The following is a 14,747-nucleotide window of genomic DNA, read 5'->3' on the forward strand; positions in this document are numbered from 1 at the left end:
AATTTTGAGGCTAGAAAGGGTTGAAAGGGCATCATTAGACCTATAATAGAAAACCTCTTTTTTTCTCCCTAAATTATAGATGTCACTATATTTTAATAACTGGTTTTACTGGTCATTAAATGTTATATTGTGAATGTTCTCTTTAAGTTTCATAATTTGGGGAGAAAAATGTGTTTTTTTATTATAGGTCTCATGATGCCCGTAAGACAGGTCACATTAAAAAAATAATTGATACTGTAGATTTAGAGCTGTTATTTTAGCCTGGATACTATCGGTTAGTCAAAAGTTAAAAAATACATTTTCATATATCATTTAAGGCGAAATACCTTATTAACTTTGGCGCCCAACGATAGGTTTATGAGAATAAAAAGGGCCTTATTAAATACATTTTATGATCTTATGCCTTAAAATTCCCTTTTCAAATAAGCAAATTGCTTCAAGCAACATTCAAATTAACTAACCATAACTTCTTAAGGCTACTAAAAATGGGTAAAAAGTTAAGTACTTATTATCTATGGCGCCTAAGTTGTCGCTTCCAAAATGAGAAAAAGGGTCATATTAAAATGAATATTGTCTACAAACAAGTAGTTACTTTTAAAAGGCCTGTTTAGTTTTGACCCTTTTGCATCTTAAATTGATTTATGGCGCCCAACGCCAACGTGGGACGTTACTAGAGAAATGATTATATTGTTATTAAACAGAATATACAATTTTATTGTCGAATCTTCTCAAAAAGCATCTTTAAGTTTTTTCATATACTAGGAGTATTACTTCAGTTCTTTTAGGTTTTTTTCAAAATTTTGCAGATTATGCTTTTATGCCTATCTAAACTTATTAAAAAGGATACTTATTTAAAATCAGGTAAATATAGATTGGAAGGATTATTTAAATTAATAATCTATAAGTCGAGTGCTTTTATCATTCCATTCCCTTGTGAAGTAAGAGAAAGGTAGAGATTCCCTTAGTTTCTTCAGGAAACAGGGGCTAAAAGCAACATTCAGCAGCCAAATCTGTAGAGAGTTAAAGATTTATTTCTTCCAGGTAGTCAAGGGTTTAAAGCCATTCTTTAATTCATTTCTTATTTCCTACTGTCTGTCATTTTATATTTTTTTCATTTAACTGAAATAGTTTCATATTTTTTTCAGATTAATTAGCAAAAACATAACTACTTCCATGTGAAAAATCTCACAAAGGCCTCAAAAACTGTTTACTCTATTCGCCACACTTTGTTCAAATTATTATGATTTTTTTGTATATTTACCTTTTACACATAAATAATGCATGATATTCTTGACATTCTCTTCATAAATATTCCCAAGGTATGTAATGCGACACTTCCTCAAAAATCTCTAGAATATTAATTATCGGTGCAATTAAAATCCACTTAATAATATTTGTTACGTATATTTCGCTTGAAAGAACATTTGTTTCTTCTTTACATGATTACATCTTTAAAAAAATTACGTATATTAAAAACAAATAAAATTATGGCACCCAACAGAGGTCTTCAAAAACTTCTGAAGGTGATAAAAAAATCTCATTATCTCCATAGAAACCCCAAATATCTTTTACGGTCTTTTTGGTTATTGGATTTTAGTGGTCATCAAGTCACCCGTAAAAAGAATAATTTATGGTTCCTTGTGTAAGTCTAGTTGGTGCTAGATGTTTAAAGTAGCTTATGTTGACTAGTCATAAAAATGTTTACAGCCGATTGGACCGGTCCTTCTCAAGAAATATTCAATAGGAAACTCACAATTTGTCGTAAAATTGGTTTAAGATTAAAAAGTGAACGTATCCATTAAATTTGTAAGCTTTATATCAGTCGAATATTGTTTTTTGTATTTGTTGAAAAAATTTGTTTTTGAAGTCAGTAATGTGCAAGTATGGAGGAGGAATTTTGATTTCTTTTCGAGTTTGAACTGGATAAAGGAAAGTTTTAGGAAAACGGCAACACTGTTTGATTTGAAATTTGGCACCACTAAATGGGGTTAAAAAATTCATCTTTTTAAAAATATTTTTAATTATACGGTGATGCCGTTTCTACACAATTTCCAAGTTTAATTACAAGCTAATATTTCCAAAGAGGCAACTGCTTCACATAACAAAAAATAGTTTTTAAACATAGATTTTTTGCCCTATTTATTGTTGCCACATTTCAAGTCAAACAGCGTTGCAATTATTCGAAAGCCTTGGGCACTTTTCGCCTACACTGATTGTAGTGGAATGTTTTGAAAATATCAAAGAAATTATACATCCCTCAAAGTAGTGACGTCACTAAAATCTCTTATATCTTCATTGGTAGTTGCGGTACAGTTATGACAGTCATAAACAATGTTGAAGGCTCACTAAGTACCTACTAAATTCTGTTAAAATTATTTTGATTGGAGTATTGGTTCCAGAGTTATGGCTATTTGAATTTTTCTTCACGTCAGCACACCCTTACTGGATCTCGGTCAGAGCTTTTGGTTAATAAATTTTGATCGACTAAAGATAGAATATTAAAATAAGCTTTATTTGATTAACAGTAATTTTTCCTACAATATTGATACTACTTATTAAAGCTCTAAAGCCATTACCAGTGAAGATATTTGATCTGTGAGACAAAACATCCGCCTCAAAGTAGTGACGACTTTAAAATTTCTTTTATCTTCATTGGTAGTTAAGTTGCAGTTATGACAGTCATAAACAAAGGTGAACTTTGGAAATTTGAGATGTTTTTTTAAAAGCTTCTCTGAGGATCACTAAGCTAAAACCTTCACTGCACAAGAAATTTCAAAAACGATCCATCACCGACCCGAAACCTTCCAGCGAGCCTTCTACATTGTTCCTTCGCGAAACAAGTACCTAAAAGAACTCGACACCTGCATTAAAAAAATGGCGACCTCGTAAAAAAAAATCGATACTTTATCGACCGATTGACAGGTCGATCGATTACCAGAATGACCAGTTCCAATATCTCAGCCATTTACGTCCACCTCAAATTAAAACTTAAAAAAAAAGACTGTTTGACTGACTTTGAAGGTGATTCGGCTTGCAAAAGACGCGAAATACTTCAACAAAAAGTATGACCATATAAGAGGAAAAGTATCTGTGTGTGGTTATACTACACTACGTAAGTATTGAGAGTAGTTTGTTAATGGCGAAACGACATGCTTTTTTTACGAGATATTACTTGCAACAGTGCACGGACGTCGTATGCGTTGCCTTGCACAGATTTTTTTCAAAAATCATTTTCCGACAATTTGTTGGTGAAATTTATGGCATACGTTTTGTATTTGTACTAGTTCTAGTTGTTTAAAACGGGGTGGGTCAGCTGTAGAACAACTAGTCCTAGTTGTTCTGTGGCTGTGTTAATAAGGTTTCGTGCGGTCGCGAATTTGTTGGGCGAACGTGAGGTCGGGTTTTGTCCTCGATTTCGGTAAAATTTTATTGCTAATTTTGCTACAACGATGATTTTAACTTGTTTGGTGAGTAAACTGTTTTCTTTTTTTAGCCTGGTCTATAAAGAATAATGTACTTAGAATTGAGAGATCTCTTAATAAAGCACAAATAGCTTTAAGGTATCAACGCGCTTACTTTAAGTAAACTAAAGTAATAATAGCAACGTTTACAACGGGGGTACCAAATATTTAATACTTGGATCAAATGATGTCACGAGGACTATTTTTTCCGTGTAAACGGCAGCGCACTAAAATTTGATACGCGAATTTGATGCTTCCCAAACAGGGTAGATTAAATTTAGTTTTTTTCTAGGACCTATTTTGAAGTGCCAAAAACAAAAATAAAGAAGAAAATACCGAGGACAAGCTTAAGCCTTGAAAAAAATTATTAGTTTATTTTTATTACCTTTAAACAATAACACTTTTAAAGATTTAGAGGTTATGTTCTATAATTATTCGTCAAAAGTCACTTCAACTGACATTTTGATCCTAGAGATAATCCTGCACTAATTTAACCCTCAAAATCAATCCTTGTAAACAGGGATGTACTAAATAAAAATAGTTGATCCATGGACCTAATAGATCAGCGCGTTGTAAACGTAGCTATAATGATTCAGTTTGTCCTACTCTAAAAACTGGTTTAACAGTATCTCTGGCATAGTTGTTATGCTATCCGATTTGCATGAAAAAGGTCCCGGGTTCGAATCCGCTCAACTGCATATTTTAATTTTTTTTTACATTGAGAATTTTATCAGAAAGAGAGTTTGGAGCTATGTATCTGCAAAAGATAATAGGAGCAAATAATTTAAAAAGAGCCATCAAAATCGCAAGTACGTAATCAATATGTATATAGGTGTGGTTGAGTGAAAAATACAAAGAATGCGAGTCTCTTAGATTATGAAATTCTTCATTTTCTACACTGCCTATTGTCCCTATTGAGTAAGTTTCTTCCAGGCAATGGATGAAAAAATTGAGTTTTTTTACCTTTACACATTATCATTGCTGGTTCTTCAAGGAAGTTAAAGTAAAGTAAATTATATTCATGCTAATAATAATGAAACTTTACAATCGATATGAAATACAATTAAAGACACTACAGGACATACCACCTATACCTAATTTACTAATTTTACTACTAACTTTAAATTATAATAGTACTATAAGCCAATGAAAAAATATGACGTATATTTTTAAATTAAATATAATTTAAAAAAAATATACTTATAAGGCACACAACTTTTAAAACGCTAGTTGAGAGATTTCATTTCAAATGCATATCTTTTTGCATAAATTCAGTAAAACTGTAAAACACCACTTTACTAGCATACTCTTTACAGTTCTTGCAAAATGATGCAAAAAAAAGATGGAGCACATCTTCCTTACATTAAGTTTTAAACCCTTTGCATCAAACCATTGGCTCAAACTTGAAATCAGCTTCCTCCATCAGCAAGTTTAAGTCCATCAGGTTCTGCAAAGGGATGTAGTGTCATCTGCGAACAAAGCAAAGGCCAGAAAATTGCCTACTTAGAGTATATAGTTGTGAGTTTCTCGAAAATCTTTGAGATTAAACAAATTGGTCTCTAGTTGTTCATTCTTCTTGTCCCATTTTTTCCAATTGGGTATTACTTTCGAAACAGGTTGGATATGTGCCTTCCCATATGCATAGATTAAAGACTATAGTTATATAAATGAGATATTATTTTTCTTGTTTAAGCAAAGGAACATTTAATCCATAAATATCCAAGGAGTGTTTATTCTTTAGGGATTCCAATGCATCTCGTACTTGTATATAGGATAGCTACAAGTGCATATTACTACACGCTCTACTTTCACATCTACAGGTGTGTTTAGCCAATATTTTTCTCTGTTTTCTGTTAACAGCTTTTGATAGTGATCGGTCCATATATTTTAGATATTTAAGGAAATTGAAGGAGGAAAGGTCTTGGGAGACTCGAAGATAGGACAGTCCCTCTATTGAGGGAAATATGCGATAATTTTCCAAACATATATGCCATAATCTGTTGTAGGTCCAGAAATATTCTTGGTAAGCAAAATCTGGGAGGAGAATTAAATAATTGTCCTGGAAGCTTGAAAAAACTAAAGTCATAGCTGGAGTGCATCAATTGGATTTAATGATAGAATAGTTTTTCTATTAACGGAAATATGCCATCCTGTTCCAAACAGAAGTACTTGCAATTCTAAGTCATGCTACTTCAAATAAGATGGATATTTGGGTATTGGAGGTTTAGAAATTTCTTAGAGCAAGTGTCAAAGACCAAGATATTCAGATTAATATAAGATTTTTCCTTGCTTTGATGATGATGATGAGTTTCTTGGGAGCAAAATCTGGTAAGAAAATTAAATAATTTGTCCTGGAAGCCTGATAAAACTAGAAAAGGGCTCTCAAGCAAGACAACGACTGAAAAGATCAACAGGATCTCAAAAACTTCTCACCTGAACTCCACATGAGTTGCACCTTCTTGTTACGAAGAACAATTTACTCTATCCAAAACTTGGGAACCAGTAATGAGAGGTCAGGGTACAATGTACCAACTTGGACACATCGTAAAAATCAGGATGTCCTAGCGAGAATAGTTGGGGGTAAAAAAGGCGGAGAAGGGAGTTCTGAGTCAACTTTCCCGATTTCGCTTTGCCACTCTCATTCTTAGTTAGTGTTATTATTACTTAGTGTAGCTGTACCCACGATTAAGTTTGATAATGGACCGATACAATTGCTAATATTAATAAAACTTATTATATTTCAGTATCTTCGAAATATGTTTCAATAGTTCTCTCTAATATCTTTAATTTAGATATGAATTATCTTAAGCAACTACTATAGATGTCATGGTGTAAAGTTCTGAGAAGGAAAAGCTATGGATTTTAAGGCCTTGCCGTTCATGTGAGTCCAAACCTTTGTACCTAATCTTAAATTCTTAACCCAAACTTAAAAGGAGCGGTTTAAAACCGAGCTTGCTTTTTACAATTTCTCCTCATTTCCCTTTAAATGACTTAAATCTCCAAAGAAAATGATGCCAGAACAGCAATTTCAAACTTGAACCATAAACCTTTAATAATTGATTTTATTAAATGGCTCTTCTGTAAAAGATCCTCCTTTGGCGAATTTCAAACATCAATAATATTGATATTCCGTACACCGTTTCAAAACCCAAAGCACAAAGTGTAAAATCATGCAAATCGGCTGAGGCCTCTTGCGTCCTCTCGAGACGCAGCAAGCAAGAACGAGGTTTAAATATAACTTCTCAAATAGAAATGGCATAATATTCCTGGTAGTCAAATACTTGAAAATGAAAAGAAGAAACTACTACCATATGGCAGGCAATGTGGGCAACGATTCCCTTTTAAACTGACGGTCAAGTTCGTTGACCATCATCGGGTGAAGAGGGAATCTTGAACCTTCTTCTCTTTAGATACTAGACTCGCTATAGATACATATTTTTACATATTGTTAAACATTAAATTCAATAAAGGTATCGGCACCTTGGCCAACAGTATTTTATACAGGATATGGAATTTATTTCTAATTAACATTTTTCACCGTTCGTGATAAAAGGCATTTAGCAATGAAGACTAAATTCGATAAATTTTATTATTGCCATCTGACTTTAAACGGTGGAAGTGCATCATCCTTACGACGAAACTATGTCAAGGATCCCCTTGGCGAATTACAACAACTACTTTTTAATAGACAGTATAGTATTACAAGATGATTAAAATAGACGGAGAGCATATTACCGAATTTAAGCCTTCGCTCGATGAAAAAAATTAAAAAAAAACTCTTGCAGGTGTGCAAAAGGTGTGTCTTAAGATCACCTTAACTAAATAGCAAAGTGCGTTTTTCTCGGTAACTGACGTAATAGAAAATAGTAAAAACGTGGGCACTCGGCCTAAGAAGCATCTAATTTAAGCGATTACCTTAGCGACAAACGCTGCCTACGCCCAATAATAGATAATCTGCCATTTTAAAGGTTTCTTTAACTGTATTTTTCAGGATGTGTGTTAAGTCGTAGGATTATTGCTTTTTGTTGCATATAAGGAAGATACAAATGCTTGTTTTCTTCTTGACTTTGGCGAGCTAAATTAGGAATATTTCCTGATCGTTTTCATTGTTTTGGTAGCTTCAGCAATAATTGCAATTATTTATGGTAGAAACTATTTTAGTCTTTTTTTGATGTCATGTTTTCTTTGAAATTGCTTTGAACAAATCTATGAATTTTAAGATTATCTCTACTTCAATGAATACACATCTATATGTTGTTAGTGCAATAAGTTGTTGAAATAAATCACCTCTTTGACCACCTTATACACTCAGCTTAGATACTTCATAGAGCCGACATTTTCTGCTCAGTATTCTTTCAAAGAAAAATGTAAAAAAAGGCCAGCAATGATCTTTTGTCTACAATCAGTATCTGCATATCGTACGACATAATTACGATTTTTTATTGTCAAAACATTTTTTACGCTACTACGCTATGAAGGATATTGATTTGACGACGCGCGCGTTCCCTTCCGGGAATGATACGCAACATGTCATTCCCGTCAGTCGTACTATAAGAACGCAGCAAATGTTGCTTGCGAATCCAACGAGACCATCTGCAAGGTCATCGCTCGTATATTAGCCGAGATATCGCTTTTTTAGAGCTTATTTTTGGGCTCAAAAACGAGGTCGAAAAATGAGTTTTTCAGAATTTTCAAAGTGATCTCATTTTCTTAGTTCTGCTCGAATCCCGTTATAACCCGGTGTTTTTGTGATGTAGGTGATGGAAGCAAGCCGCTGGTATAGTTAGTTCGATTTCGAAAAAAATCAATTTTTGGTGAAAAAATTCGATACGGGGAGGTATACCCGAAAAATGAAAAATCTCAAACTTTGGAGGTCGATATCTCGGCTTCTACGGGCACTATCGGGAAAATTGCAACGGTTTTGAGTTTTGGAGCCCATTTTTGGGCTCAAAAACGAGGTCGAAAAATGACTTTTTCAGAATTTTCAAAGTGATCTCATTTCCTTAGTTCTGCTCGAATCCCGTTATAACCCGGTGTTTTTGTGATGTAGGTGATAAAAGCAAGCCGCTGGTATATTTAGTTCGATTTCGAAAAAAATCTATTTTTGGTGAAAAAAAAAAGATCCCTGATATATGAGGTATAATCACTTGTTATCAAGACTTAGAACTGTTAATTCTTTAAAGACTTTTCGTCACTTACTTAAAACACTGCTTTTAGGTAAGGCATAATATAACATGGAATGAATGCTACCAGGATACCCTTGAGGCTGTTTGAAATGAGATATCTGCAATGCTCTTATTTTTATTCCCTTGATTTTCATTTAATTTTTTATTACATGTTAACATGTACTTTTTAAATTTGAATATACAATACGTCTTCATTTCACGACATGGCGTGGCCAACATTGGCAAGCAGTCAATTCTGTTGAGAATGCTTGCTATGTTTGATACAAAAGTTGCTGCAATTTCTTAAAAATAATTTGAAGCTTAAAGCAAGAAACGCGTTAGAAAATCATAAGCAAGAGGCTTGTGATAATTAAAAACCACTTCCAGGTTGTGAAACTCATTGACTGGCAATAAATTGCCACCAGTTTAGACTTTTAGTCTAGACAGAAATTTTTAGACTCTTTAGACCAGGCAGAATTAATAATATAATATATTAATAATATGAATAAATTAATATTAATATTTTTTTAATAAAAAATAATAGATTTTTTATTAAAATAATCTAGAAGTTTTAAAAGTTATAGCCATTTTATTTCTAATTAGGGTCCTCATTCCTTGCCGTTTTTAATTTATTTTATTTTCAAGCTGAACCAGTTGTACATGCATATAAAATTAAGATAATAATTATCTAAAATTGATCTTTCGGGAGTGAAGCTGTAAGGAGATAAATCTTCTAATTTATTATTACAATTGTCATTGGGATGCTTGAAGCTTTTCTACAGACTTTAGTCACTTAAAAGAACTTCAATATTTTAGGCAGTTCATCATGGTTGTATCCACTCTCTTCCATTTTTACCACTTCATCATTTTCGATCAAAATTTCACCACTTTTTGCTAAAGATAGTATTTTTGCTTAACTAACTTCTTATCAGCCCAGGCAAAGATTCTTTAACCAACATCTGTCCAAATTTTATGTCTTTTTCCATTGCACTCATTACGTGGGTCCATCGTCACTAGTGGAAAGAGGAAAGTGAGATGTTGAATTCGTTAATTAAAACCTATCATACAATACTAAAGTTCGACTACCCAAATTCAGTTTGACCATTGATGGACTACTCGAGCGCTTCGAAAAAGAACGGGATCCCCGACTAACACTGCGTGCAACATGTTGAACCGCTTCAACTCAAACTAATTAAATAGTAAAATCTAATAAGGATACTTGTCAAGAAAAAAGGGTAATCACGAGACACAAGACAGATTTCTTTCTTGAAATATAATCCGACCAAAGAAGTGTAGAAAGATTGCGGAACTGTGAACTCTAGGAAGCCGCGAACAGACGCTTTACATGTGACAGGTTCACTGTTCTTTATTCTTTTACACATGCGGAGATACACATCTCGAGATATTCTATTTTAAATCTCTGTTGCTGTAAGACCCCGAGCCTCGAGTCTTGCACATGTTCAGTTCGAGTTGCGTTAGCGTTACTTGGAAAATTACTCAGACTATTTTGGTTTTCAAATGGGATTTATTTTTTTTTACTTGCTACGAAAAATAGATGACACGATCTTCGGAACTCATTAATATATTTTACTTATAACTGTAATTGAACCTTATTTACTGAATCATTCCCTGGTTATTGAAATCCAGCCTTAAATCCCTCCATACCTCCCAAAGATCCTCCACCAATCTGTCCATATTGCTTTGGCTATGAAACGGGGTGGGGGCAATCCGGAGTTTTTCTTCACCTTTAGGAACTGTCGGGTAATTAATAGCCTGTATATATTGACCCCTGTTCTTTATAAGCCTATTGCTAATCTCTGAACACAAGAAGGGGCTTCCTATACTTATGGGTATTATATGACTTTCAGAGCACTCAACAGGAAATCCTGCTTCAATCAGTTTCTGCTTAAGATACTGTACACTTTTTTCATGTCGTTTTCTAAGAAGCCTTCCTTCGGATGAAGCAAGAATTTGAATACTTTTATTGGCCCCAGCAAGTACTGCTGGTGGTAAGCTCGTGGTAAAAATAAAGCCACTACCATAGCTTCTAATAAAATCAATGAAATAAGACGTTCCTGCTATATATCCTCCAATATGTCCAAAAGCCTTAGCAAGAGTACCTGATACAACATCAATTCCATTCATAACTTCATCCCTTTCTGCTATTCCAGCTCCATTTAATCCATAGAGTCCTACAGCATGCACTTCATCCACAAAGGTCCAAGCACCATAATGGTGAGCCAAGTCGCATAGTTCTTTAATGGGAGCAACTCTACCTGTCATAGAATGAACTGTTTCAAATGCCACAACTTTTGGAATGTTTTGATCAGCTTTGCTTAAAAGTTCTTCAAGATGTAACGAGTCATTATGCCTAAATATGTGCTTTTGAGCCCTCGAGTTTTTGATTCCTTGAATCATTGAAGCGTGATTTCCTGCATCTGAAAATATTTGGCAGTTTGGTAAAAGCCTTCCCAAAGTATAGAGGGTGGTATGGTTAGCAAGATAACAAGAATTGAAGAGCAATGCTGATTCCTTTTGGTGCAGTTGTGCCAACGTTTTTTCCAAATCCACGTGCAGGGTGGAGTTTCCTGATATATTTCTGGTACCACCAGCACCGGTTCCGTAGGTTTCTAAAGCTGTTACTGCCTCTTTAATTACCTCTGGATGTCTGGACATACCTAGATAGTCATTGGAGCACCAGACTGTAATGCTTTTAGAGAAGTTTGCTGAATGGTTTATTGCTTTTGGAAACTCGGACGCTATGCGGTTTACCTTTTTAAAAACTCTATAGGAATGATCTTGTTTCTTCTTGAGTATTTGATCAGAGAAAAATGAGTTGTAGTTGAACGTGCCTTCAGAGTCTGGTTTGATAACTTCTTGAAATTCCACCTGTTTCACTGCTTGTGGTACTTTTTGCAAAAATGGGCATTTTAGGCCAACAGAGGTTTCTTCTTTATCGGAAGTTTTTACTTTTAAAGACTTCGATGCTATAGGGCAGTGGCTGCCGTAGAGTTTTTTTAAAATGGGTAAATATTGTTGCTTATAATTGTGACTAAACTTATTTAAGAATGGACACGACATTTTGTGTAAATAAAGTCAAATTTTGATGGATGTCAGTGGTTTAGACAAGTGTCAATAATAAAGTTCCAGTTCTGTACCTTAGAGAGAACAAGAGTTTAAAAAAGTGACAATTGCTAGACATAGCAGTAAATTTAATAGGTGTTTTTTATGGTAATAGGCTTTGATGATTTTCAATACCGCAATCATTAAATTTTGTCCACGTGTCACATTTGCTTGATAATTAAAATGAACTTCTTCAAATTCAGTGTTAAAGAAATTGGTTTTGAAAAACATATGGCCAGGATGTTCTCTTTTTACCTGTAAATGTACTGCTTCGGAAATTTTTACTGTATTTCCGCTCTCAGATTTTCTAGATTTGATATAAGATGCATTTTTATCATAGTCCAAGAAATCATCAGTATCCATATTAATTACAGAACATTTTCGAGAGGTAATTGTAACAAATTGTTGCTAGTCCTATGGAGTGGCTATCTGAAAAGCAGGAGTTTTGTTTAAAAGTCTGCTTCAAGATGAGACGCCACTAAAAAGCACCGATTCCCGTCACCATTCGGGTATTTCCGACTGTCCCATTCGGATATTTAAATATTATGTGAATGGCGGGATTGACGGGCAACCAACAAAAGAGCAGTGTTTGCTGCTAGAAGCAGCGGTTTCTGGTAATAAGAATTAATGTAAATAATAATTAATCGAATAATAATTTAATTAAAAGAAGCGTTTCTGGAATAATAATAATTATTGATTCTTTAAATAAATTAAATATAAATACAGGATGCAAACAAGAAAATTGAATTATTAATTTTATACATAATACCCTAATGTAAGTATCAAAAAAATGCAGTGGTTGAACGATCCAATGGAATGGAAATTGAATTATTTTTTTTTAAATAAATATTTTTAAAAATTTCTTTGGGCGGATTTATTTAATTTTGGATATTATTTAAAATTACTATAGTTTATTTTTGAGAAAGTGATACTTAAAAAAATTATTTTTCTACTACCTTATAAGAAAATTTTTAATTTTATTTCCCTGCCTAATTAAATTTTTTTATTTGACTATATCTTGCTTATTATTTTTTATAAAACTAATTTTTTACATTAAACTGTGCTTATTGATTAGAATGAAACTAGAAAAAATTATATGAATACTGTAGGAGCAGTGTCATTTCCTCACTGTGGATGCTTTTGCTGGATCAAACTTCATCCATGTAAGGAAATTATGCACTTTGCTCCCTTTTGTTATACAAATAACTATTATTTTTTTGAAATAAGTACCTATTTTTTTAAATAACTTTTATACCTAGGTAAAGATGTAATTTTGGTAAGTGAAAACACAATGGATTTAATTAGTTATACTGTTATATAACCGTACCATATATTAAAAGTTTTATTTTATAAATGCTGCAAAGACATGTATATGACTGATTTGAAGAAACTTAATTATTTTATGCTAAAATATTAATTTACAATTCGCAGTTTCAATTAATACTCATAAGAAGAAACTGCAAGAAACTTATGAGATAGGTAATCTTTTTTCAAATATTTGCCTAAAACTTAGATAAAAAATTATAACACACATATACATATATACTTAAACCTATAAAAATATACCTACTATTATATAAAAAAATACTGATAAATAGACAAAAATATACAATTTATTATTTTTATTTACTGCTCCTTCTTCTTCTTTGATAGAAAATAAACTTGTTTGTCCATTTTTCGTTTACCTGTATTTGTCTTATTTACCTGTTCCATCATTGATGTCAGTTGTCTCATGCACATAGACATTTACATGTATATGTTAATACATCTTATATAATTTTATAAAAAGATAACTTACTTATCATAAGTTTCATCATTTAAAGATCTTAAAAAGTTTGATACACTCTCAATTTCAATTTCTCTTGTTGATTGCTTGTTTAATGGTTGTACTTCTACTTGTTGATTTTCAGTCGTCTTCTCATTAACAAATGTTTGAATTTCTACACTATGGCTAGCTTCAATATTATTAGAAGAACATTCCCAACGAGTTCAGCGACATCACCTAAAACAGAAGCGCTTCCCTTCCTTTGCTCACACACAGTGATCATCCAGGCCCGTTGTGTGGATACCCTAAAGGACTATATAATGTTATCTGCACCATAAATCTTGACATTTTAATGACAAGGACATACACCATTCATTTTAATGGAACCACTACATTCTATTGTTCTCTTACTACATTTGCTTTCAAATCCTAGAAACAACTACACATTAAGTACATGGAAAAATGGAAAGTTGGGGACTCTATTTTGATATCATGACTTACCTGTAAATGAGCTTCAAGTTTTTGATAAGTCTCACAAGAATACTTAGTCTCTTTGCATAAAGGACAAGAAATATGTAACTTTAAGTTATCTGGGAGCTGCTGCTTATGAATAACCTTAATAATATTTAATAATGTTTGTTCTTAGCTGAAATGGAAGAAAACATTTTACTGCATAAGTGGCACATCTTTTTGTTGATAGTTTGGTCCTAATTCTGATGGTTTTGAGTAGGGCCGTCCATCTTTACAGCTAAAATCGCTGAATTGGAATTAATAGAGCTTTTCAAGTATTATTTTAAAACACTATAAGCAACAATATGGTCAATATTTCACAAAGAAACAAAGGAAAGTTCAGTATAATCGCAATAATGGATTAAATTAGTTCGGGCTTTTTTACGAAAGTAAACAATCAGCATACAAACGCAAAAAAAGCAGGAAAATTCGTGTCGTTATTCTTGTCATTCCCGTCATTGACGTCAAACGACCAAATTTCTCTCCGATCATACACGATCACCGGCGGGAATCGGGTGCTTTTTAGTGGCGTCTTTCAAGATGTGTGTAACCTCTTAGTAGGTATTTAAGGTTGATGATTTTAAGCTTTGGGCAAATATAAATAATGTAAAAATAACACATCACAATAATTAAATTCCTAATCTGGGATGGACAGTTGTCTGACTATTTTGCGAGAAACAGTCTCATATTACATCATACAAAATATTTTATTAATGGTTGAGT

General features: G+C 33.0%; 2 protein-coding genes across 2 annotated transcripts in view; one reads left to right on the plus strand and one right to left on the minus strand.

Moving 5' to 3' along the window:
* LOC126745527 (protein outspread) overlaps positions 1–14,747 on the plus strand; it is a 204,117-nt gene that overhangs the window by 3,636 nt on the left and 185,734 nt on the right. The window lies entirely within an intron of this gene.
* Positions 10,146–11,737, minus strand: LOC126745535 (5-aminolevulinate synthase, erythroid-specific, mitochondrial-like). The gene has a single exon (XM_050453414.1). It carries the CDS (start codon positions 11,705–11,707, stop codon positions 10,241–10,243), a length of 1,467 nt encoding a protein of 488 aa, XP_050309371.1. The 5' UTR covers positions 11,708–11,737; the 3' UTR covers positions 10,146–10,240.

This window comes from Anthonomus grandis, chromosome 16, assembly GCF_022605725.1.
Source record: "Anthonomus grandis grandis chromosome 16, icAntGran1.3, whole genome shotgun sequence".
NCBI classification, from domain to species: Eukaryota; Metazoa; Arthropoda; class Insecta; order Coleoptera; family Curculionidae; genus Anthonomus; species Anthonomus grandis.